At 41.9% G+C, this 26,063-nt stretch overlaps 1 protein-coding gene across 1 annotated transcript in view; it reads left to right on the forward strand.

Moving 5' to 3' along the window:
• Positions 1-26,063, forward strand: part of C1H12orf42 (chromosome 1 C12orf42 homolog) — a 237,713-nt gene that overhangs the window by 177,247 nt on the left and 34,403 nt on the right. Inside the window, exons 12-14 of the mRNA XM_075938918.1 lie at positions 1,166-1,236; positions 17,052-17,162; positions 21,293-21,390. Coding sequence (XP_075795033.1) covers positions 1,166-1,236; positions 17,052-17,162; positions 21,293-21,390 — 280 coding nt within the window. The remainder of the gene's footprint in view (positions 1-1,165; positions 1,237-17,051; positions 17,163-21,292; positions 21,391-26,063) is intronic.

Genomic DNA, 26,063 nt, shown 5'->3' on the forward strand with positions numbered 1-26,063 from the left:
TGACATTATGTTGAAATTATGATTTGCTGTTTAGATGTAGACCATGTTATTTTGGAATAATATCAATTATTCCAAAATAACACTGCTGTGTAGACGTACCTTGAGACTCTGTTATTTTTCCTGTTCTGTATGGGGCACAAACCCAAATGAACTACATGCAAATAGTAACTTTTCTTACATTCATCTTGAAGGTAGATGTATTCTTTTCTTAAAACAACATTTGACTGGTATATTTCAGGTTTGTTTCTTTAACACCAGTACACCTCTTAGCTGCTGCTCTTTTGCTCTGAATTTAAAAATCTATATTCTCAAGTAAATAGCCCGTCTTGCCTGTTGTCACTCATTGGTCTCATCACTTTATACCTCAATCTTTACTTGAAGCATAACTGAAGATTTCCCTCCAAATTTTCTTATCCTAATTTGACCAGTGTCTCTTGCTTCTGTTTAGTGTGAGGAAATGGGGCCACCATCATACAAACCAATACCTTCCTCTGCTGTCCTTCTATAAATGATAGGTCAAGAAAATAGGTAGAAAGAAAACCGAGATGAGGAAAAATCTCAAGAGAAGGTAGGTCTGGTCATAGGATAAAATTTTCCTTTCTGACTTTGGCCAGAGGGGCAATAACATGAAATGTATCCATTTCTGTTCTAGACCTTAAAGAAGGAGTGTTGATATCTTTGTCCTATTTCTTTCCTGGACAATCAATAAAATTAAAATGGTATCTTGGTTTTATTAGAATTTGAGACAAGTGGTGGAACCTATTTCATAGAATTAAAATCTGAAAATAGTCTTTCTGGGACAGTGAAAAACAAACAACAAAACCTTGACATGCTCCCTGATTGCAGCTTCCCCTGGATGGAGTTCCTATGTGTTATACATGTTAAACATCTCTTATTCAGAGCCAACTTTGACTTTGTGCCTTGGTCCAGGTGAAAAGACTTTTCCACAACTATAAAAAGAGTACATCTGAAAATTCTACCAAGAAGATGGTTCTGTGGTTTTACATAAGATCACCATTATTGTTCCTTTTATAAAATAGTATTCATTATGTTAATTTTTTAAAAAATCTAAAAGAAAAAAAACAGGGAACAAGTTTTTTTATGGTCCTATTTTATTTATTTATTTATTTATTTATTTATTTATTTATTTGGTCCTCTTTTGCAGTCGACTTTTTGGCAAAATACTGCATCTTCAGCCAGGAGAAGTTGGCGAAGTACAAAAGGGCTTTTGAAGCAGTAAGTGTAAATTCAGGCTTCTTTTCTTTTCTTTCTTCCTTTCTTTAATACCCCGTTCCCCTCTCCTCCTGTGTCAGTAGACAGTTAAGCAGAAATAATAAGCACCATTGCTTGCAGTACACGTCCCATGAATTACTCTGACATCAAATGTAACTTTAGAATGGAGGCACGCTTTATTCTCTTTGGCGAACTGTTCCCCTGTCCCTTCTTTATTTACGTGTCGTGAGCCTTAGTCCCGCACAGCCAGTCAGACTGAACACACACACACACACACACACACACACACACACAAAGAAGGGAGGCCATTAAACAAATTAAAAGGGATGGGGATGACTAATACAGTACTCTTGGAATCTGCAATTTGATTAGTCTGAGTTTAATACACAAAAGCAGCGCCGAAGCAGGAGGGGAGTCGAAGTGCTCTTTAATAACCTTCTACAATTAAATTATGGTGATGAATTTAACTATTCTGTGCTTCTAAAGGGGTTTTATTATCTGATTGACTGTGAAAGAAAGTCAGTATTTAACCAGGCTTCTTGAGTCCGGCTATCAGGAGACATATAGTAGTTTTATGCTATAACAACTCCTTTTATTTTTCACATGGCTCTCCCCATTTGAATTCATTTGTGATTGGAGAATGATGGCTCTTAATGTTATTCCACTGCATTTGATATGACAGTGCATGATAACCCTTTTACTGCTCTATTCAGAGAACTAGGACTAAAATAAAATGATTGTGCTTTGTCTCCTGTTTGATATTTTCATTTTTAACTTGTATCACTTCATTGATGCATCATTTGAATGTGGACCTATACACCTTTACCATCTTCATCTTTGTCAGCGACATTAATATTATCTGAAGCTTGTCTTTCACTTCATATTTCTATCCATCCTCTCACTCACCCCACTGTCAGGATGGCATATGCTGAATGCTTAGTGTGACTAGTTGTAAATTCAGAGTATCTATATAAACAGAGCAATGAAATAAATTTTTTTAAATATCACGTTTTTATTTCCTGAGCTTAATAACTATGTATGTCTACACTACAAAGTTAATTTGAACTAACAGATGTTAGTTCGAATTAACATTCATAGGCGCTCCACTAGCGCTCCACTAGTTCGAACTTAATTTGAACTAGCGGAGCGCTTAGTTCGAACTAGGTAAACCTCATTTTACGAGGACTAAGCCTCATTCGAACTTACTAGTTCGAATTAAGGGCTGTGTAGCCCCTTAATTTGAACTAGTGGGAGGCTAGCCCTCCCCAGCTTTCCCTGGTGGCCACTCTGGGCACCACCAGGGAAACTCGTCTGCCCCCCTCCCGGCCCCGGAGCCCTTAAAGGGGCCCGGGCTGGCTACGGTGCCCATGCCAGGTACAAGCCTGCCAGCACCCAGCTAGCAGACCCTCCGCCTCTTCCCGGGACCAGGCTGGCGGCTCTCGGGATCCTGGCCAGGACCGCAAGAGGCGGGCACCCGCCTGGTCTAGGGCAGACATCGTGGACCCCGTCCACGAACTCCGCACTAGGCACAGGAAAGTGGCCGTCTAGGGCAGGAGAGCTGCCAGCCTGGCCACCCAGGATCAGGTTGGCATGAAAATCAAGGTGGTCCACTGAGACCCCAGACCCTGAGCCCTGAGCTTAGAATGGCTGTACTGGGTCAGACCAAAGGTCCATCTAGTCCAGTAGCCTGTCTGCCGACAGCGGCCAACCCTAGGGACCCTGGAGGGGATGGACCAAAGACAGTGACCAAGCCATTTGTCTCGTGCCATCCATCTCCAGCCTTCCACAAACTTTGGGCAGGGACACCATTTCTACCACTCCATGGACCCAACCTCCATGACTTGATCTAACTTCTCTTTAAACTCTGTTCTAGTTCTAGCCTTCACAGCCTCCTGCAGCAAGGAGTTCCACAGATTGACTCTTTGCTTTGTGAAGAACAACTTTCTGTTACTAGTTTGAAGCCTGCTACCCATTCCTTTCCTTTGGTGTCCTCTAGTCCTTGTATTATGGGAACTAATGGAGAACTTTTCTTTATGCACCCTCTCCACACCACTCTTGCTTTTATAGACCTCTATCATATCCCCCCTCAGCCTCCTCTTCTCTAAGCTGAAAAGTCCCAGTCTTTTTAGCCTCTCTTCATATGGGACCTGTTCCAAACCCCTGATCATTTTAGTTGCCCTCCCCTCTCCCACCTCTTTTTCCCAGTCTCCCCCAGTTTTGTTCAATAAAGAGAGATTCTATTTTTGAACACACGTTTTCTTTATTTTGTACATCAGGAAGGGGGGCTAGGGAAGAGTAAGTGGAAGGAGGTGAGGAAGGAATGGGGTACGCGCCCCCGATGGGGAGGACTGGGCTGGCTCTACGGGCTTCTGGGGGTGGAACCTCTCCTGCAGCCCCCCGATTGTCCCCTCCCCCCGGATGGCAGCCTGCAGCAAGTGCAGCCGGGCTGATGGCCGAGTGCTGTGATGTTCCGCGTGTGGGCACTCAGGGCACTCCAAGCTAGGACTGCTTTGCAAGCGGGGAACCCTGAGAACTGTCTGTCCAGGGTGGGGGTCGGGTCCCTTTAAGCACAGCCCTCGGCTAGCCTGAGACAGCAGCTCCACGCTCTAAGTCCACTGCTTCCGGCCATCCTTAACCTCTGTTCAGGGTCCACTCTGTGTGGACATGCTAGTTCAAATTAGCAAAACGCTAATTCGAACTAGTTTTTTAGTCTGGATCCGTTAGTTCGAATTAGCTTAGTTCGAATTAACTAATTCGAATTAAATTAGTTTGAATTAGCGCTGTAGTGTAGACATACCCTGAGTCTGCTTTAGTTCTTTAGCAGTGTTCCCTTAGTGGCAGTCTGAGGTCAAGATCAAGTACCTGCCTTTATGCATAGTAAGAGAGCGTAATAGAAGCACCCCAAGTGTTGGAGCCTGCTATATTGCTTTTACTTTTCTCACTAATGGTGAAAACCTTTGCTCTTCACCACAGGGTTTTACCTTAATATTTAAGGAGTTCTAGGTAGATGGGGTAGACAGCGCTATGCTGGATCATTTATTTAAGGTTTGATTTAGGAACCCATTTGGTACTTTCTTCTGTGAGTATCCTCACGGAAGAAAATGGGGTACTGATGTAGTTAGGGTGCCACACAGCTTGAGTCAGTATGGTAGAAGCTGTCCCCGAGTTTGTTCTTGTAGTCCGTGTTTAATATAAGGGGCTCAGTATTACTGTCCCTGTTGTAAAACTGACCCTTTTAAAATCCACTAGAATTTCAGTCCCTTTTGGAACTGAGAATGCCAAAGGGCTACCTTCACTGTATTGCACATTACCCTCTCTCCTCTCAAATGTTCTAGGTCCAAATTCTGAGATGTTTATTCAACTTTCACTCAGCCCGCTTCAGTGAATAAGGATCTAGGGCCAAATGGTAACTAGCTCACTGCAGCTAGACAGGGGAGTAAAGATGCAGAAAGGCTCCCTTCTCACCTGTTTTCTTGGGAAGGTCACCAGCCCTGTGTGCATATGAGAGCCCTGTAGAGCCTGCTCACTTGTGTTTGTTTTGTTGTGAAATATTGCAAGCATTAACACTAACACACATACACACACACACACACACACAAATGTGATGTCAAAATACTATTTCATCCAGCTCAGGAATTACTTCCCATGGAGAGGGAAGGTAAGGCCCTTGCAACTGAGAAGTGCACAGTGTAAGGCAGTGTTGCATGCAAAAGAGGCTTTAAGCTATCTTTGCAGTACCTTTATTATAGACTGGCTATGCACCAGGCTGGTCCCCTGGCATACATGAGAGCAGCTTAAAGGCTGATCTACTTTATTCAGACCACCAATTGTCCCAAAGAGTTTTTAAGGCAACTGAGGATTGTTGAGACATCGGGAAGCCCTGGCCACATCCATTTTCTCATACTCTTGTCCCCTACATTGGCTACAAAGAGAGTTGAGGCATCATGATAGCTCTGTGCCATAGGAGGAGAACCCTACACTAATGTGATCCTCCTGTGGCAGTTAATCCAACTTTAGGGCTGCTTTGCACTGCAGCTGTGATTCAAAGTGGCCTCAACAAAGCTGTCGCCCTATTGCTACGTCTACACTGGCAGCTTCTTGTACAAAAACTCTTCCAGAAGAGAGCGTCTACACTGGCATGTGCTTTTGCACAAGAGCATCTATGCCAGTGTAGACGCTCTCTTGCGCAAGAAAGCTCTGATGGCCATTTTAACCATATTGCTTTCTTGCGCAAGAAATTCATGTTGCCTGTCTACACTGGCCTCTTGCACAAGAACAGTTGCACAAGAGGGCTTATTCTTGAGTGGGAGCATCATAGTTCTTGCGCAAGAAGCCCTGATTTTATACAGAAGAATGTCAGTTTACTTGTGCAAGAACATACGGTCAGTGTAGACAGGCAGCAAGTTTTTGCACAAGAGCAGCCACTTTGGCGCAAGATCGTGCCAGTGTAGACATAGTATGAGTTCTAAAAGTCTCCCTGCTTAGTTATTATCACATTTCAGTATGCCATTTATAAATGTTTGGCTAGATCTTCAGCCACTATGTATCTAGGCACCTCTATTGACTGCAACAGAGTTTTGCCTTCCTACTCCACCTGAGGATCTGGTCCTTTGTTTTGAAGCAAACCTTTTATCTGTGTGAAGGGGCAGTTGAGAACAGCACCTTTGACCAAAGGCACTGGAAGGAAAAGAATTTGACACTTCAAGGGAAATCTCATCTTTAAACCAGCAAAATCTTACTTTGCTGATGAAGCTAATATTAAACCAGGAAGTGATTGAACCAATTATAACAGTCAGACATGGCAGTTTTCAGCAAGATGCCAGTAAGAGACTTGGAAATACGGATTTTAATAGCATAAAAATAAATTTCAAATAGAATTCCCCGTTTGTATTTACTGAAAAGGGCATCTCACCACATGAACTCTTAGGATGCTGTGCTGAGCAACATTTCCTTTAAGGAGATTGTGCTCCCAAATTAACTTGTTCTGATGCTAAGCATAGCAGTAACAGTGCTGCTGCTAAGCAGAACAATTGCTTTTCCTTTGCAGTCTGCCTGCTGGTTTGTTCAGTCCTGCTTTGTGTTCCATTCTTTGGCTGAGGCTGGGATAGTGGTTCAGTAACTGTGAAGCTCTGTGTTTAGATCCTAGCCAAATCAGTGACACACAAAATAAGGGCAAACCGTGAATCCTGAATGTGCCTAGTCTATGAAATCAATCATCATAATAAATGAGTCAATGCCCTGAATTTATTTTACTGTTTTATGCGCCCAGTTCCTTTGATTCTGGATATTTAGTAGATATTTATAGCAAGCAACACGGCATCTTAAATTCAATCCCCCACTATCATTCCAGTCCAGTTCTATAAAAAAAATCTTGATAGAAATAATCCATAGTCAAATGTACGATCAAAAAGAAAATGAGCAATTTTACACGACTTTGACAAATAACTTCAGAAGGTTGTGCTCAAACTGTTGCAGTTTGGCCGAAGGCATACTGAAATGGGGATTTTAAATATGGACACGCATTCTTTAGCTTACCATGTAAGGGAACAGCACACGAAGTATATTAAGTATATAAGTGTTACTAAAGAATAGTGTCCAAATCATAATTATATTTAATGTTCTTAAAGAGTGCTAGGGGGATTATACCAAAAAATAGCCCAGTGGCACTACACATTAGAAAAGGGGATTTAAAACATGGCGGAAGCTTATCAAAAAGGCAAATGGAGAAATTTAAGTCCTTAGATTCAGCATGCAGGTTACGATGATAGAATCACAAAGGCATCCATGGAATGGACTGTAGACAAGATATAAATAGTGGGGCTAAAGGGCAAGTTAAAAGAGGGTATCTGAATGAAACAGGTATCATTTAAACCAAAACTCCAGTCAGTCCCCGTCCTCTTCCGCCAAGTGGTGTGCATGCATGGTCCTGCTGCTGCTACACACAGATGTGTGCCTGTTGCCTGCAGGATATATCTTTCACTAGCTTTTCCTCATATCTGCCTAGGGTGATACTAGTCAGAGTGGGGGAATGGACACAAGATCCCCGAATTTCTGCCAGTTGCTTCCAATCCTGCCAATCTATAAGGAAATATACACTCCTGCTCCCCTTTCTTTCTCTACTCTCCTTCCTTGTCCTTTTCTCCATCCTTCTCTCCTTTTATTTACCCTTCTGGGGGTACACATATACATATATAAAAATTAGAGTAAGCTCCCTGGAATAATTGTATTGTTGGAATGATTTTATGTGGCGTAACTTTGTAGTTAGATATGAATTTGAATGCCTTGTTAATAACGGTTTAGTTGTATTTTTAGTGTTTGTATTTTGGTTAATGAGAGCTGTCCCTGTACAAACAGTGGAAGACACTTTATTGTAGCGTGTTTGAGAGACTGAGAGCAATATGAAGAAGATTTTGCCTGTATGTAGAGATTGAAAGAGCCTACTCCAAAAATACCAGAATTGGACTAAATGAACGTATCTTTTGAGAAACCAAGGCTTATTCTAAAGATGCAGTGTTAGCAAGGGACTAACTCAGGGCATTCATAGTGTGCTACAGAGCTTTTCATCTGCAGGTCACCCGTGTGACTCCAGTGTACTCATCAGTAGGACCCTACCAAATTCATAGCTGTGAAAAATGCCTCGCAGACCATGAAATCTGGTCTCCCTGGTGAAATCTGGTCTTTTATGTACTTTTATCCTATACTATACAGATTTCATCAGGGAGACCAGCGCTTCTCAAACTGGAGACCTGACCCAAAAGAGGGTGCAGGGGGGTTGCAAGGTTATTATAGAGGAACTGTGGTATTGGCACCCTTACTTCTGCACTGCCTTCAGAGTTGGGTGGCTGGAATGTGGCAGCTGCTGGCACAGAGACGAGCTCTGAAGGCAGGTAATATAGGTGGCAATACTGCACACACACCCTACAATAACCTTGACACCACACCCATGATGCTCTTCAGAGTCAGGACCTTGCATTTGCAACACCATGACATTTCAGATTTACCTATCTGAAATAATGAAATGCGCTATTTTAAAAATCCCATTACTGTGAAATTGGCCAAAATTCAATGTGAGTTTGGTCGGGCCCTACTCATTGGGGTTAAAAATAGTTCCCCAGTAATGGATGTTTGGTGTCCTCCGGTTCCAAGTCCCCCAACATAAATTCACCACTGTGCTTTGTACTAGATTACAAGCTCTTTGGAGCAAAGAGTGTCTCTGGTTTTGGAGAGTGCCTAGCACAAGAGAGTTCAGGTCTCAGGTGGATCCTCTAGCGCAGTGGCTCTTACCCTTTCCAGGCTACTGTCCCCCTTTCAGGAGTCTGATTTGTCTTGTGTACCCCCCAGGATTCACCTCACTTAAAAACTACTTGCTTACAGCATCAGGCATAAAAAGACAAAAGTGACGTTATTACTGAAAAATGGCTCACTTCCTCATTATTACCATATAATTATATAATAAATCAATGGGAATATAAATATTGCACTTACATTTCAGTATATAGAACAATATAAACAAGTCATTGTCTATATGAACTGTTAATTGGTAGTGACTTCACTAGTACTTTTTCTGTAGCCTGATGTAAAATGAGGTAAATCTCTAGGGGTATGTCTACACTACAAAGTTAATTTGAACTAACAGCCGTTAGTTGGAATTAACTTTCATAGCGTCTATACATACAAACCGCTAGTTCGAACTTAATTCGAACTAGTGAAGTGCTTAATTCAAACTAGGTAAACCTCATTCTACAAGGACTAACGCCTAGTTCGAATTAAGTAGTTTGAATTAAGGGCTGTGTAGCCACTTCAAACTAGTTGGAGGCTAGCCCTTCCCAGCTTGCCATGGTGGCCACTCTGGGCACAACCAGGAAAACTATCCTGCCCCCCTCCCGGCCCCAGAGCCCTTAAAGGGGCACAGTCTGGCTACACTGCTTGTGCCAGTTGCAAGCCTGCCAGCACCCAGCCAGCAGACTCTGCACCTGGCACGGCTCGAGCCAGCCACCCGCTGCCACCCAGCCCTCCCCCTCTTCCCAGGACCAGGCTGGCCGCTCACAGGAGCCTGCCTAGGGCCGCAAGAAGCGGGTGCCCGCCTGATCTAGCGTGGAGATCGTGGACCTCATCGAGGTTTGGGGGGAAGCCTCCAACATCCATGATCTCTGCACTAGCCACAGGAACACAGCTGTCTACAGCTGCATGGCTGCCAGCCTGGCCACCAGAGGCCACATGCAGACCTCAGCTCTAGTGAGTGCTCTTGTGAGTGCTCTAGTGAAGCCCAAATTACATTGCTCATGATAAAACACGAGTTGGTTAAACTGTGATGTTTTCCTCTCACTCACCAACACATACTCTCACTCTCACTCACACACAAACACACGCGCGTTCTGTGGGAGGCAACAGGAGTTAAAAAATCAGACCAAAACCTGGATTTAATCTTTAAAAAAATCCCAAAAACTTAAATCATAGTATTTTGGCCACTCTCCTTTTTTTGGAGCTTGATTCATGATTTTTGAACTGTTAGGATTAGCAGAACCAAGCTTGGTCTTTTCCTGTGTTTCCATGCAATACATTTATTTTCATGAGATGTGTGCCATAAGAGGCAGCTTCTTTCAATAGGTTGCAAAAAGCAAGCTCTTGGAATTTATCCATAAGTAACAAGTGCTGAAGTTCTCCCAACACAATGTCATACTGGCTCTCACACTTACAGTTAAGCTCGCTCAAATGCACTGCCTATCAATGAGATCACAATGTCTGAGTCTGACAAAAGCCTTTGTTCACAATACATTGCTGAAACTTATTCAAGTGCAGCTTGAAACAGTGTCAGAGAAAGTCTAACCCTGTAGCGTTGCCAGCGTCACTGAGACCCCTGTCAGCCTGCTGTACAAGGACTGTTTGTACAAGTTGGAAAAAAAACTTATTTTGGGTCAGCTTTCAGCCCAGGAGTATAGTTTTCAAACTTCCTGCCCTTATTTTGACCAGGTTGTCCCCTTTCCTTGGTAGACCCCTACCTCTGTCAGTGAGAACTTTGCAGCACGATATCTAAGTAGGTTCCTAACAGAATTCTGCCTCATTCACTGCACACCTTAAAAGACTGCATTCAGGGAGGCAGAGCTTTTCTGCTTCATTTGCTGTGCCAATGTTTCACACAGTGAATAAAACAGGGACTTTTAAAGACCTGCCTCATTTAAGATAAAACTAACTCACCCCCTAAGCAGAGGGACCAATACAAGATCCATGAGCCACTTGCTGTGTTTTACTGTGACATGTGCCTATAATGGCATGCATACCCTTTCCTAATAGGTGAATTCGTTACTAGTAGTAGATGATATGTACTTGTTTTGTGCTGTAAAAATCAGGACACAGCATATTTCTGAGGTAATAATGGAATATTGTTTACTATGATACTATACTTATTTTTGTTAACAGTTTATGCAGTTCCCTGGTAGGCAATTGTTAAAATAATTTTTTTCTTACAGAAAAAGGTAGCTACCATGCAGGCAGATGCTGAAAGCAATGAACCAGGTGAATGTAATGTGACAGCTCCACTGATTATAGATTTTTCAGTATTGAAGTTAAAGTGTAAATTACAGGATGAAGATGATTTAAATGGATATAAATGTCAACAGTCCAGCTATGCTCTAAAACTTAAAAATGAGGCAATCACCAACTGGTACCCTGTCAAATCATAATTTGTTTCATAATTTTTAAAACTTTAATATTTTCTAACATTTGACGTTATAAGTTGTTCTCAGGAAAAAGTAAGGTGGCTGTTTAAAGGTAGGAAACCATGATTTTTACAATTACAAATGTTTTCCACGCAAAAACTGAAATAATTCATGTGGGGATAACTATATGAAAACAATCTCTATATTTGTGTACAAATTGTTTTTGTTTTTGCAACGCAAACTGTATGGGAGAAATTTCACTCTGGACTGAGTTTGAACATTCCTTGAAATTTCATGACATTCTCAGTTCTCTAGTGCAGGGGTCTCCAACCTTTTTAACCACAAGATCACTTTTTCAATTTAATTGCAATAAAAGATCTACCTCCAACGCAAACACCCTTGCCCCACTTCCTTCCTGCCCCTTCTTTGAGGCCCTGCTCCACCCCTTGTCTGAGGCCTCACCCTGCTCACTCCATTGCCCTTCTTCTCTGAACCTCATTCACTTTCACCAGGCTGGGCTAGGAGGTTGGGGACATAGAATCCTAGGGATGGAAAAGTCGAGTCCAGCCCCCTGCCTAAAGCAGAACCAACCCCAACTCAATCATCCCAGCTAGGGATTTGTCCAGCCAGGATTTAAACACCTCTAGGGCTAGAAATTCCACCCCCTCCCTAGAAAACCCATCCCAGTGCTTCCCCATTCTCCTAGGGAAATAGTTTTTCCCAATATCCAACCTAGACCTTCTCCATTGCAACCTGAGACCATTGCTCCTTGTTCTGTCATCTGTCACCACTGAGAACAGCCTGTCTCCGTTCTCTTTGGAACTTCCCTTCAGGAAGTTGAAGGCTGCTATCAAATCCCCCCTCACTCTTCTCTTCTGCTGATTAAACAAGCCCAAATCCCTTAGCCTCTCCTTGTAGGTCATGTGCTCCAGCTCCGTCATTATTTTGGTTGCCCTCCACTGGACCCTCTCCAATGTGTCCACATCCATTCTATAGTGCAGGGCCCAAAACTGGACACAATACTTCAGATGTGACCTCATCAGTGCTGAATAAAGGGGAATAATCACTTCTCTAAATCTGCTGGCAATGCTCCTCCTAGTGCACTCCAGTATGCCAGTAGCCTTCCTGGCTACAAGGGCACACTTTTGTCTCATATCCAGCTTCTCATCCACCTCAATTCCCAGGTCCTTTTCTGCTGAACTGCTGCTGTGTCAGTTGGTCCCCATCCTGTAACAGTGCTTGGAATTCTTCCATCCCAAGTGCAGGACTCTGCACTTGTCCTTGTTGAACCTCATCAGATTTCTTTTGAGCCAATCCTCCAATTTTTCTAGGTCTCTCTGGGTCCTATCCTTGCACTCCAATGTATCTACCTCTCCCCCTAGCTTAGTGTTATCTGTGAACTTGCTGAGGGTGCAATCCATCCCCTCATCCAGGTCATTAATAAAGATGTTGAACAAAACCAGCCCTAGAACCAATCCTTGGGGCCCTCTGCTTGAAACCGACCGCCAACCAGACATGCAACTGTTGATCACTACCCATTGGACCTGACAATCTAGCCAGTTTTCCATCCACACTTACATTATCCAATCCACACTTCCTTAACTTGCTGGCAAGAGTTTTGTGGGAGATCATATCAAAAGCTTTGCTAAAGTCAAGTACGGGCTTTGATCTTGGGCCAAGGGGTTTGGAGTGTGGGAGAGGCTCTGGGCTTAGCCTAGTGCAGGGGATTGGAGTCCAGAAGGAGTTTCAGGGTGCAATGTCTAGGAAGGCGTTTGGGTGTAGGGGGACTCATGTCTGGGGCAGGAGGTTGGGTGCACGAGGAGATTCAGGGCTGGGACAGGTGTTGCAGGCTCTCGCTGGACACCGTTTAACTGAGACGGTTCCTGGGAGGTGGAGCAGTAGAGTTAAAGCAGGTTTACTCCTGCCCTGGCCCTAAACCACTCCTGTAAGCAGCTGGCATGTACACCAATGGCTCCATGGCACCATGTGCTGCCCCTCATCTACAGGCACTGAGCCCACAGCTTCTACTGGCCACAGTTCCCTGTTATTGATCAATGGAGCTGCAGGAGTGGTGTCTGTAGGCAAGGACAGCATGTGGAGACCCCCTGCTCTGCCTTTCTCAGGGGTTGCAGGGACATGCCAGCCACTTCCAGGAGCAGAAATTGCAATAGGGATAGTGACTCCAGCCACGACCGGTTAGGCATTTTAGAACTCACTACTCAAAGAGTTACATTTAAGCGTAAGAGAGAAATGAAAGTTATGAAGTGCATAGACCAGTCAAAAACCAAAAATAACCCACTTTGCAAGCAGCTGATTTTCCGGAAAAACTGGCCAGTCTAGACACAGACAGTGTGTGAGAGTGACAGGGATTTGCATTGCCAAGCTCCCACCATCCCCTTTTCTCTGTGTGGCAATAGGGAACAGAAATCAGGGAAGGAGGGACACCCTGACATCAGTGTCCCCCCCTTTTCCCTCCCATACCCCGCACAGCAATCAGGAGGCCCCCAGGGGGCAGCTCCAAGGAAGAGGGCAGGAGCAGCATGTCAGTGGGGGGAGTAGCAGATAAAGTGCCAACTTATGATAGCTTCCCAGCCAAACCAGTCAGGATCCCCTGTCAGAAGCTTCAAGATCTACTGGTACTGGTTGGTGACCATTGCTCTAGTGTGACAATTAGCAAAGTGTCTTTATTGAAATGGATAGTCTTGTATGGCTCTAGTCCCTGGAATTCACAAAATCACAGGTCAGTACTGAGCACAATTTATATCCAGTGCATTGACACAGCTGTACTGCCATATGTTGATGCTAGTTATTCTGTGTATGTATGTGTAGCTAGATATAGATACAGATGATATAGATATAGATGTAAATATAGACAACATAAATTGTAGTTGCTAAGTTACCAAACTCTTCAAGATAAATTTGAAATAAAGTTTCTGTCCCATGGCTTAGTAAAACTGAATTTTTGAGACTCCATCACTGTCCTCCAGTTCCCCCCAAATGCCTTTCCCCTATGTATATCTGTCACTGCAGTCACAATACTGTTCACCCAGCTGGGAAGGCCAACAATCTGCTGCTTTTGGGGCTGCCTGCCAAAGATGGTCTGTGGAGCAGACAGCAGGGAGTGCTGATAGTGCAAAATGGTCAGCTCCTTCCCTTCTGCCTCTCTTCTTACCTCCTTTCACTTTACTTGGAATTGGTGCACAAAAGGCAATTCCACTTTTCAAGACTGTTCAGTTTGCATTTGGTTGCAAAGTGTTTTCAACTGAACAGTCACTTTCTGTGCAGGCAGTGACAGCTCAATCGGGGGCAAGGTTTTCTTTCAGTCCTTGTCATGTTAGGCCATGTCAAATTAGACATTTGAGACATTCCTTTTTTGTTTTGCATCATGGGCTAAGATGCCAAATATTGGGAAACAAACTAAATGTTTGCATCTTTTCACCGTTTGAATGCGTCCCACAGCTTACCAGTGTTCTCATTCATTATTGAATCGGGGAACAAGGTTTTCTTGGTTCATGGACCTCCAGGTCCCATATGTCTGAGGAGTCCTCTACTCCAAAGCTATTGCCTAGACCAAAGGCATATTCTAAAGGGTTTATTAAGCCATTACCCTTACAAATCAGTGACTTAGGAAGTTGATGGAAGTAGCATATTCAAATGTCAGGATGTCCCTTCTTTTCATTTTAGGTTGCTATTATTACTTCATTTCCTCTTCAGCGTATTTGTTACATTATGGCAGTAATTGAACTGTGGATAAAAATGTCCACAGCTGGTGAATTTCATGGGTGGGAACTCAAAGTCTGGATGATTATATGTAACAAGAAATGTCTTGGCATTTCACCCCCTGAGATTTTTTGTTATTTCATTGAAACCTACCACTTTAGTTTCTCATTGCAAATCGGCCAGATCCTTCCTTTTCCCCCCCCCCCACAAAAAAACAAAAAAACTTTTTTGGCCAGTCTTCCTCAGCAAATGATTTAAGAGATTTCTAGACACTAGTTCTATGGCAGAAAAGGCCAGCAACCTCTCAAGCCATTAAGATCTGGAGCCTGTTGATACTTAAGCATGCCATCCTCTTTACCATAAGAATGAAACTCACAACACTTGGTACTCCTTTCTACCCTTCCCAACCATTCCCATCAAAGGAAATTAATTACACTCTTTACAAAAAAAAAAAAAAAAAAATCATCAACAGACAATGACCACAAGGAGAATTTTGACCCTAAAAAGTGCCAGACTTCTTAAAGGCCCTCAGAACTTCACTATTGCTGTGGAGTTGCAATAGTAGTACTGTATTCAGATCTTTGTAGTATTTAGATACTACAGAGATAGGCAGTATAAAACTCAAAAATAGATGGACAGACTTAACTTTATGCATGTGAATATATCCTATTAATTTCAATTCATTTTCAGTGGTACTTTGGTTAACTTGCATGTGCATTGAAGAGTAATGCCATGTTTGTGAATACTGAAAGATTTGAGGTTCATATAATTATTAGGATGGTAAACACTGAGAATTTGCAATGAGGTATGAAGGACACTTTGGGTCTTCCGAAGTGATGCACGGTGCACTTTGGAGTGTCCCCCATAGGAGAATCCCCAGCATGCCCTGCATTTAACTGCAATAGCAATCTAGCAGTCCAGATGGTCCACAGTTAGATCTTTCAGATACAACAAGGGTGTCCAAACTTTTTTCAAAGAGGGCCAGGTTTTATGAAATGAACATGCGTGAGGGCCGACCATTTTGCCTGACATTCTTTGAACCATTAAAATTAAACGCAAATTAACTATTTTATGCAAAGTTTATTGCAAATGGCATACTTTTCATTTCGTCACCTGGATGACAAATCTAAACAGGTGTTAAATCACTCTGACAAATCTAAACAGGTGTTAAATCACTCTGCCTTTCATATCTGAAGGCCAGATGAAAAAAAAATCCAGGAAGCTGAAATATATGTCAGGAACATTGTAAAGTACATTACATATTATTGGTAATAAAGGTTGTCTGTCAACTTTTAAGTTCAAAAAATATGAACAGGAACATAACACCAAGTATACATGTTGTGTCCAAATATATTTATAACTGATTTAGACCAACTGACATTGAGATTTTACAATGTAGTCATCTCAATACATATGGATTCATTGGGGGCCATAAAAGATAGATATTGCCAAATTACCTGTGGGGCCGTATTAAACTGGAACACGGGCCGCAATTGGCCCCCGGGCCGGACTTTGGACATGCCTGAGATACAACAAGGCTCTTTTGAGATCCTTCAAAGAGAAAGAGAAGGATGCACCTATTGAGGGCTAGGGAAGCCTGTTCCGGTTGTGGAGAGAGAAGGGGGCAATCAAGGAAAGTAAGATCTGGAAGGCAGCACAAAGGAACTGTTTGAGATCGCAGGTTGGAAGGGAGCCTGTCAGGGTTAGATGAAGCTGTCAGATAAGCAGATCAGAAAGCAGAGTGCCTTGTACGATGTTCTTGGAGTTTTAAAAATAGGCTTTTTGGGGGTAGAAAGGTGAACCTCAGAACACTTGCTTAGCCAAACTCATTTATCTGTCTTTCTGTCGGTCTGCTCATCTCTCTTTCTTCCTCCATGGGCCCCAGGATCCTGTAACCTATGGACCCTCACATTCGCTGCAAGTTCTAGGGCTAATACTAAACCAAAGAGGATCAGCCTAGATTTCTGAGGTACATGTGCATGGAACATTGTCCCCATAAGAAACTTAAATGTGCAGAGTAGTCCCTTGGTAAATGCAGCAAATCAGACTGTATGGTCACTCTTCAAATCCTAGAATGGTCATCTTATTTACTTTCCATGAGTGGCTACTTACAGTCATGCCACTTTTACACTCTCAAAGTTTCTGTCAGGCTAAAAGTCATATTACCTATTAAAAAGTGAGTGAATAAGAAGTGGCTGGTGTGGAGGTAAGGAAGCTTGGGAGGGATCTGAAAAGTATTCCTCCTGTTCCTCAACCAAGAGGACCATGGTCATGATTCAGAACCTTATAGATGGAAAATTTTAAAGCTAGAGAAAAAGGGAGTAAGAGACTTCAGGGACCTTTCCTCAGTCGGGAAATGGAAATACATTCTAGAAAATGTAAATCCCTCAAAAAGGAGTGCAGTTAGCCTGCTGACCATTAACATTATGGACATTTTTCTAGGTGGACACTGATGGAGATGGATACTTGAACTGCCTGCAAGTTTTGATGGCTCTGAAAGAAACTGTCCCTTCAAATGCACTAACTGATGCTGAAGAACTTTATATATATAGGGTAATCAAATCCAAAGCAGTCTCTCTCTTTATGCTTTGAATGATACGGGAGTAGGGGGAAAATGCGTTGAATATGTATACCATCATGCTTCTTCGTGTAATACTTGATACATCTATAACACATTCCATCCAAGGATCTTGAATCAAACTGTGCCTTCTAACATCCATGTGATGTAGTTAATCAGTATAGTACTTACTTTACCGATGGGGAAGCTGCACAGAGATGTGAGGGTGTCAAAAAGTGCCCTCTAATACTAAGAGGCTCTCTATCTCACTTGTTGGCCTAATGGGCTCTCACACAGCTAGTGGTACCTACCTCAAGATGTGAGGGATTCTTAATGTTCCATGGTTGTCTTATGCTAATCTTGGTTTAGGTTATTGAAGCCTACCACCCTAGTCTCTAACTGCAAATCAGCTTGGTTCTTCCTGGGACACTAATGGTCAATAAGACACCACAGGAATGAATGAGCATGTTAGGAGTGGTGATAGAATAGTCCTTTTTGTCTCTCTCTATAATACAGTAGTAGTAGGAATAAAAGACTTGCAAGACCCAAGTAAGCCAGAAAACACTAGAGGTTGATGAGTGGGTGCCAGACCTAGTTAAGAGATAATAGGCAGGAAAAGCGGCGAGGAGTCCTGTGGCACCTTATAGACTAACTGAAATGTAGGCGCATAAGCTTTCGTAGGCAAAGACCCACTTCGTCAGATACATCTGACGAAGTGGGTCTTTGACCACGAAAGCTTATGTTCCTACACTTCAGTTAGTCTATAAGGTGCCACAGGACTTCTCGCCGCTTTTGCAGATTCAGACTAACACGGCTACCCCTCTGATAATAGGCAGGAAGCCACTCATAAAAATTTGATTTTTTTTTAAATGTGGCGATAATCATTTCCAAATTGATTCACATAATTTTAGTCATGCTGGTGTGAACAGAACCAATAGGAAGCATGGAAGTAGAGGAGCTGTTCAGACGCTCTTGCACAGATTTATTTTTTAAATGGGGGCTTCCATTTTGAACAGTGACTAATGATTTGAGTGCCTAACTTGAGACCATATAAAGGAGACTGGGTTTCATAAAGAGCTGAGGTAAAGTGTTTCTAGCGGGGCATTCCAAATCATTAGTCACTATTGAAAACATAGACCTTCATCTGAATTTTGGACCAACCCACGCACATTAGTCCCCATGCACAACTCTAGACCAGGCAAGTTGGCTTAAGGTACGCCATCCAGCTACGCAAAATGTAAGCCAATTCCAGCTACACTGTGGGAGGCCAATGGGAGCACATGCTCCCATTTGCTTCCCTTACAGAATGAAGAGTAAAGGGCACCAGTGGCGGTTGCCCTCAGCATTCGAATGGGGGAGGGGGGTTAGAGGTCTACACTAGACCTGCTAAATTGAAGGCTAGAAGATTGACCTCTGGAGGGCTGATCTTCTCTGTAGTGTAGACATGCCCTTGATTACGTTGTATTTTTTGAAAGACTCAGATATTAAATAACGGTAATTAATATTTTAATTTTGCTTAAATGTTCATTTTATAGCATGTCAGGTAAGGATTATGGTACATTGTGAAAGTCTGCTGTTGTCCAACATAAAAAGATCCAGTTTTGCTTTTCTTTAAAAATCCAGTCCTTAGCTGTGCCAGCTTACATCAGTTGAGAATCAGGCCCTTCGTTGTTTGCCTTTTTTCAGCCTTTCTATCATGATCCTGTTTGTAACATACAAACTCTCTTGACAAAGAGCATAAACTTGGTTAACAGAAAACCGGTACCAGGAAGCACAGAAATAAAGAAAAGTGTAAAATCCTCTATGATTTAATCTGAACCTTACAAAGGCTTTGTTTCTTTGGACACTTTCTTTGAAAAGACTAGTACTTCAAACAAAAACACAGGGAAATTAGTAGGAAGTGATTATGGAGACAGGAAATCTGAAAGCCATGAAACTGTAAATAAAGTGTTATTTGTACTACTGTATTTCGTTCCCTGCTTTACATTCTCAGCACGAAATGTTAGATAAGACTTTAACACTAAAGCAGGGGATGAATTTCATATGATAAAAAAAGGAAAATCATTTAGATAAATTACAGTGGCCCTGGATTGAACTGAACACATTATTAGTTAAAATTTGGAACTCCCCAGCCAGGTCCAATTGCAATTTGTTTATGGTGGCAAATTATGTGACTTATTCAGACATCAAACACATATCAAATGGCTTAATTTTAGTATTCCAAAGCAATGGCCTCATGGCAGACACCAATGCTAATATCATTATACAACTCATATTGCATGATGACAATGCAGTTTGGTGATGCCTACCTTTATTGTTTACTTTTATTGAATCTGAGAAGCTCGTCTTTTCCATCTGTCAGCATTATTGTGCGTGATCCACAAATAAATCTAAAAAGGCTGCATTACACTATACACTCATACCTTATTTAACGAGTGGTCTTTTATAGTAATAATAAAAATGAGTACAGACTTTAATTACTTCCATTATACCATGTTTGCTTTGTCAGTGGTTTCTATTTTATGAAAAGTTAAACCGCAAAGTTGGCCCAGCAAATTTTGTTGTTTGTGCATGTACCTTTAGTAAACATCCCCTTTTTCCTTCCCTCAGTGTTCATGCATTTTGTTCCCTGTTAACATTAAACATCACTAAGATAGAAGATAAGCACAAGGTACTTGAGCAGGACTATATGTACTGTGCCAACATTTTGTATAAGACAAGCTTGGCACAATGGAAACTTTAAAGGGACACTTTATTATTGTTGGCTTTTGTTGTGAAAGGCTAAAAAGGGAGGATCCAGGAATAGGTCTTGTGGGTAGCATTTAATGCCCGAATACAAAGACAATTGGAAAACACACACACACACACACACACAAAAACTACCCTCCTCCTCTAGTTTCATTTGATAGATTTTTAGATCATAGCCACAAGTTTCTATACAGAAATTGTGCATTCAGCATGAGGCATAATCAAAGGGGCTTTGTAATTAAAAAGAGCATAATAGTTCTATATATTTTAAGGTCTTTGCACAAAGGTTACCTGTGGGTTCTCGGTAGGCACACATGTTATAAGACTGTGTTGTCCTTAGTGAAAGCTATACTGTCCCAAGAGGGACAGAGAAGTAGGTGTGGTTTGTTTATTTTTTAAAACCAAATTTTGATCAGAATGTGAGCAAACACAGGAGTGGATTCAGCTTCCATTGTCCTTTCCCCTCCATGATAAAAGGATTTAGAAGTAAAAGTTGGCTCTTTATAAAGATTTTTGGGAGAATTCTGTACAGTCTGGTAACAATTTTTTTCATGTTATTATGATGCAAAGTTTGAAAGGAGCTTCTTTACTGATGTCAGTACAGCTGAGAAAGCCAGCTTGTATTTATGTTTATAGAGAGTTTGCAGCAGTAGAGAATTGGAGTAAATAGAAGACAATACGAGAGGAGGGACAAGAGGACAAAGAAAGCCCATTTCAATATAATATAAATGAATCATGAATGATTCTCTGTATTATTATTATTGTTCATATTACAGCAGTACCCTAAGAGACAGTTGATGCAATAATAACTTGCTTTGAGAGTATTTAGCTAAGGATACAGTTACTGCAGTTTAAAATATGGACATTCTGCAAAGATGTGCTGTCATAGCATAACTTGAAAAATAGTCTAAAAATCATACTTGAGGAATACACTGTATATAACTTCTGGGTTTAGTCTGTTGTTAGGGAGAGGGAATTACACTGACTTCCCAGTTGTGTGGCAGGGGGTACTTGTGCATTAGGCAGAAGTTTTTGTGTGGTCTCCTGTACACTGTTTTAGTGAATTCTCTTAAATCACTTTCCTCTCTGGTATACATATGTGCAAGTGACTCTATGTGAATCAGGTGCAAAAGGTTTGGAGTGATCCTAAAGGCCTACAATTCAATGTAGTGTTTATCATTGATTGAGGCTTGTTGTCAGGTGTCTTGCTGAAATTGCTTTTGTTTGTTTTGCTGGCTATCCTAATAAATCTTATCTCTGCTTTGATCAGAGCTTATTATCTTTTTTTTTTTTTTTTTTTTTTTTTGGTAAGTAAGGCAGCAATCTGTTCATTTTAAACCCTTCATCATCTTTGCTCTCTCCATCTCTGTTTCCCCAGATCTTAGAGATTGTTGACTATTATGTAACAGATGGCCTGACAGACCTCCGACTCTTTGCAGTGATGGCTAGCTTGGCACAGAAAATAGCAGCACTGGAGTAAGTATTCAGAGGCATAGATGCTCATGAATTTTAACTCGTCACTGACAAAGGAATTTGAGGGGGCAAGAGCAGATCTATCAGTAGCTGAAGTAATTAAAGACTTAGGTTGCTCTCTAGTGTAGCATATCCCTTCACTGTTACAGGCTGTTTTTCTTAGATTAAGCTAATCTATGTCTCATTTGATCTTTAAACTGTAATTTTGCTTCAAAACAATGGGACAGCTTAATCCAGAATTGTTCCATTCCAGCAAACATCAGACAGTGCTATTCGTGTGACTTTTAATAAAATGTATACTGCAGCATCAAGCCAAGACAATACATGGCAAAGGAATGAGAATATTGAGACACTTTTTGACTTTTATTTATAGTTCATTTTTTCTGGAGCAAGCTTTTCAAAAGCATCTAATTGATTTAAAAGTGTAATTCCCATGGAAAGTCAATGGGGCTAGTTCTAAATCACTCAGGTGCAGATCCCACTCTTAGCCCTTAAAGCGTATGAAGAGGTACAGATGGGCAACCCATTTTTCATCAGTGCTGAGAAGTTCCTAGCAGCTCCCAGGGACCACACTGGGAGTTGCTGAGTGCTCAGCATTTTTGTATTTTGGGCCACATTTTCAGACTTCTGAATATAGGTATAGGAGCAGAACGTTTAGCCTCTTGCAAAAAACCTGCAACACAGACAGAAACTTTCTTTTCCGACGTATGTTTGGTGTGCAATATCTAGTTTCAGAGAGCTCTGCTAGTGCTATTAAAGTAGAAGTCAGACAAGAAAGGGAAATTCTATGCACACACATAATCTGCACAGGGCCATAGAAAACAGGCCGTATAATTGCAAGTGCACCGTATGTCATACTATAGGGCCAAAATTCTTTCCCCAAGGGTTCCCCCATGTCCACCAGCCCCACCTCACACACACACACAGACACATGCATGCATTGCCCTTCCCCCAGCTCATCTCCAAAATCACTCTCTATGTTGAGGGGCAGGGAATCCCAGGGCACCTCTTGTAGCACTTTGAGGCACGGACTTCTCCAAAATCTCCTCCCATCCCTGCAAGTGTTAAATGAGTTAACAATGTGGAGTGTATCCAGAGGGGACTGCAAAACTCAGGGACACTAGCCAATAATTCCAGAATCAGTAAAGTATTTCCTAAGTTCAGAGTGTCCTAATAGCGTCCCTTAGTAACATTACATTGCTGGGTTTTAATTTCAGTGACGGGGTTGAAATGATAATTTTAGTAAGAGTTGGAAATTCTAAGCTCAGAATTTCCCTGCTTTTTGGGGTTGTGCTGAAGATCACACTGCAGAATCTTCCTATACAAAGTAGCTTGCATTTGGGATGAGAATTCAACACCATTGTTCATTGTAAAATTGGCGTCTCCATCTCTGTCTGTTGTATGTCCCAATGTCAGGGCTATGAAGCAATTCCTGAAAAGAAACTTGAGTACTCAGTCTGGGGCAGAGACAGGGGAAGTCAGGGCAAGTGTGTCAATTGCCTGGATAACTACATGGTGACACAATTACTTTGTTAATTTTTTTTTGTACAGAAAAGGCCATAGACCAAATCTTCCAATAACCAGAAAGTCATGTTTCTTTCCTAAGCTAGACTGGTGCCTGATCCCAGGTTCAAGGAGAGTGTGGGATGAGGTAGGGGTGGAAGGGAGGGATAGCTCAGTGGTTTGAGCATTGGCCTGCTAAACCCAGGGTTGTGAGTTCAATCCTTGCAGAGGTTATCTAAGGATTTGGGCAAAAATTTGTCAGGGATGGTACTTGGTTCTGCTGTGAAGGCAGGGGACTGGACTTGATGATCTTTCAAGGTCTCTTCCAGTTCTAGGGACTTTAGTAGCTGTTAATTCAAGGCAATTAATTTAGTGTTAATACTGGAACATAGCAATTTTTCAGTTAACATCCTGACAAAAATCGTAGGAGTTTTCTGACAAGTATACTGGACTACTTTAGTTTGTCAGGGAAAGTGCAAACAGCAATAAAAAACATTTTTCTTTATTTTTTGTTGAATTTATCATGTTTAGACCTGCTGTTTCGTGAACTCTAGATAAGTGATCAAGTAGGAATAACCTGATTTCTAAAATCAATAAAAGACAAGTGCAGTCTAGTCATTTGCTCCTCTATGATTCAGATGTTCCAGTTTCAAAATAAACAGGTGTACAAAATAAAGGTCATTTTGATCAGATGTCACATTTGAGAATGACTTGAGGGCAAATAAATGCAAGTAACAGATTCTTATTAGATCTTTCTGATAATAAATAGCCTGATCACTAGGGACAGTCTGTTAGTGTTGGCCCAGTGGGTCAGATAACAATGCAGACTTTCTCTCTCTTCCCTCTGCTGTGACCTAGTCCATCTGCTTCTCTCTGGCCATATGGTAAGAAGTATCTGAGATGGGAGACATTACAGTTTTATGCATCTGAATGTTCTTTGCTTTCAGTGAAACTTCAGAGAAACAGCATTCCTCTGAATACTTTTTTGAAAGAGAGTTTTTTTTTCCTTTGGTTGGGTTTTTTTCAGTTTAAACTAAGCTTGCTTCAACTGGGTATCTAACAATGAATTAGGGATCATAAGGAGGCTAGCCGTATATTGCCTTCCTTTCTTACATGTCATGAAATATTTTATTTTAATGCATGTTTTGAGAAAGAAAACAGATATCAGCACATGTGAGGATTTTGAATTAGTGTTAGCATGCTAGTCACCCTCAATACCATTATATGCAATGCTGTCTAATCTGAATACTGTCCTTATGCTCAGCAAAGCAAAGGAAATGTATAATCTGGAGGGCACAGAACTGTGGGCTTGATCTTCTCCCCCTTTCCCCCAATTATTTTTAATCATTTGAAGTGGTGCAAAGGAAGCTAGAAAGCATGTGGATCCACCCAGCTGAGGATTCCCCGGGCATGGGGGAGTCCCACTCCCAAGGCAGTGTAGCTGGTTCCTATGCCCTCCATTACACCCCCTGGGGCTCGTCTACACTGGCCCCTTTTCCGGAAGGGGCATGATAATTTCAACTATCGTAGTAGGGAAATCCGCGGGGGATTTAAATATCCCCCGCGGCATTTAAATAAAAATGTCTGCCGCTTTTTTCCGGCTTTTAGAAAAGCCGGAAAAGAGCATCTACACTGGCCCCGATCCTCCGGAAAAAGCGCCCTTTTCTGGAGGCTCTTATTCCTACTTTGAATTAGGATTCCTTTGAAGTAGGAATAAGAGCCTCCGGAAAAGGGCGCTTTTTCCGGAGGATCGGGGCCAGTCTAGACGCTCTTTTCCGGCTTTTCTAAAAGCCGGAAAAAAGCGGCGGACATTTTTATTTAAATGCCGCGGGGGATATTTAAATCCCCCGCGGATTTCCTTACTACGATAGTTGAAATTAACATGCCCCTTCCGGAAAAGGGGCCAGTGTAGACGTAGCCCCTGTGTAGTATCATGAAGGGGGTATTGCCAGAATTTGCTCCATTCTGGCCATCCTGAGCCTGGTGAACAAGTCTTTGGAGACCACTGCCAGACAGCATAGCTTAAGCAGCACCCAGACCTCCCATGATGGATTCTCCCTCTTTTTTGTTACGTCAAACATTCTTTGTTTACGTGTGGCACACCAGGTATAATTCTCTTCTTAGTGCATGTTCAGATTAGTCCTAATGCGAGTTCATCCAAGACATCCATATGTCGTGAATATACAATATTTCTCTTCAATTATCCTTTTTCTAGAAGGAACAAGTAATTATTAGTGAGACGCTAGCATAATAACACGTCATTTATTATATTTTCATATAGTGTCCAACATTGTTGGGCTCCTGTCTTGAGGGTGAACCTTAGGCTAGGCATTACTGAATTAAAAATATTAACTAATATTAATCAATTTAATAATGGAAGTAGTTACTATCAGACAAGCTGGAATAGTTATACAATGATTAAAATAAGAAAACAGTTTTTAAATTGTATGGCTACGTCTACACTGCAGGCTTCTTGTGCAAGAACTGTTTTGCGCTAGAGTTCTTGCGAAAAGGTCTTGCACAAGAGCACGTCCACACTGCCATGTGCTTTGGTGCAAGAGATGTGCTTTTGTGCAAGAGTGTCCATGGCAGTATGGACACTCTCTTGTGCAAGAAAGCTCTGATGGCCATTTTAGCCATAGGGGTTTCTTGTGTAAGAAATTTCTGTTGCCCGTCCACACTGCCTTCTTGCACAAGAGCTCTTGTGCAAGAGGGCTTATTCCTCATGGGGAGAGGAATAACTCTTGCACAAGAAGCCCACTTTTCTGACTCATTACTGTAAATTTCCTTGCGCAAGAACGCGCGTGCAGTGTAGACACTCCACTAGTTTTTCCGCAAGAAAGCCTGCAGTATAGACGTAGCCTATGGGTACAAGGGTTTGTCTTTCAAGCCTCCTTGGATTTTTACATTCCTCCCATAAGACAAAATTTTAGAATGTATCACTGTTATGCATCAGCAGGTGGGCTTGGTGAAGAGGTTGCTCCAAGAATTAGATAAGCATGGGGTTCTACAACCTTGTTGTGGGGTTCTAGGGAATAAATATAGGTGTCATTGACCTCCAATCCCACCCCTGTGCATTAGAAGCACTTTGATTTCTCTGCATCTAGGCAACAAAGTGACATGTGGGACCTACATGGAATTCGAGAAAATATTTTTCATCCCATAACTGATGA

Source organism: Pelodiscus sinensis, chromosome 1, assembly GCF_049634645.1.
Source record: "Pelodiscus sinensis isolate JC-2024 chromosome 1, ASM4963464v1, whole genome shotgun sequence".
In the NCBI taxonomy this organism is placed as follows: domain Eukaryota; kingdom Metazoa; phylum Chordata; order Testudines; family Trionychidae; genus Pelodiscus; species Pelodiscus sinensis.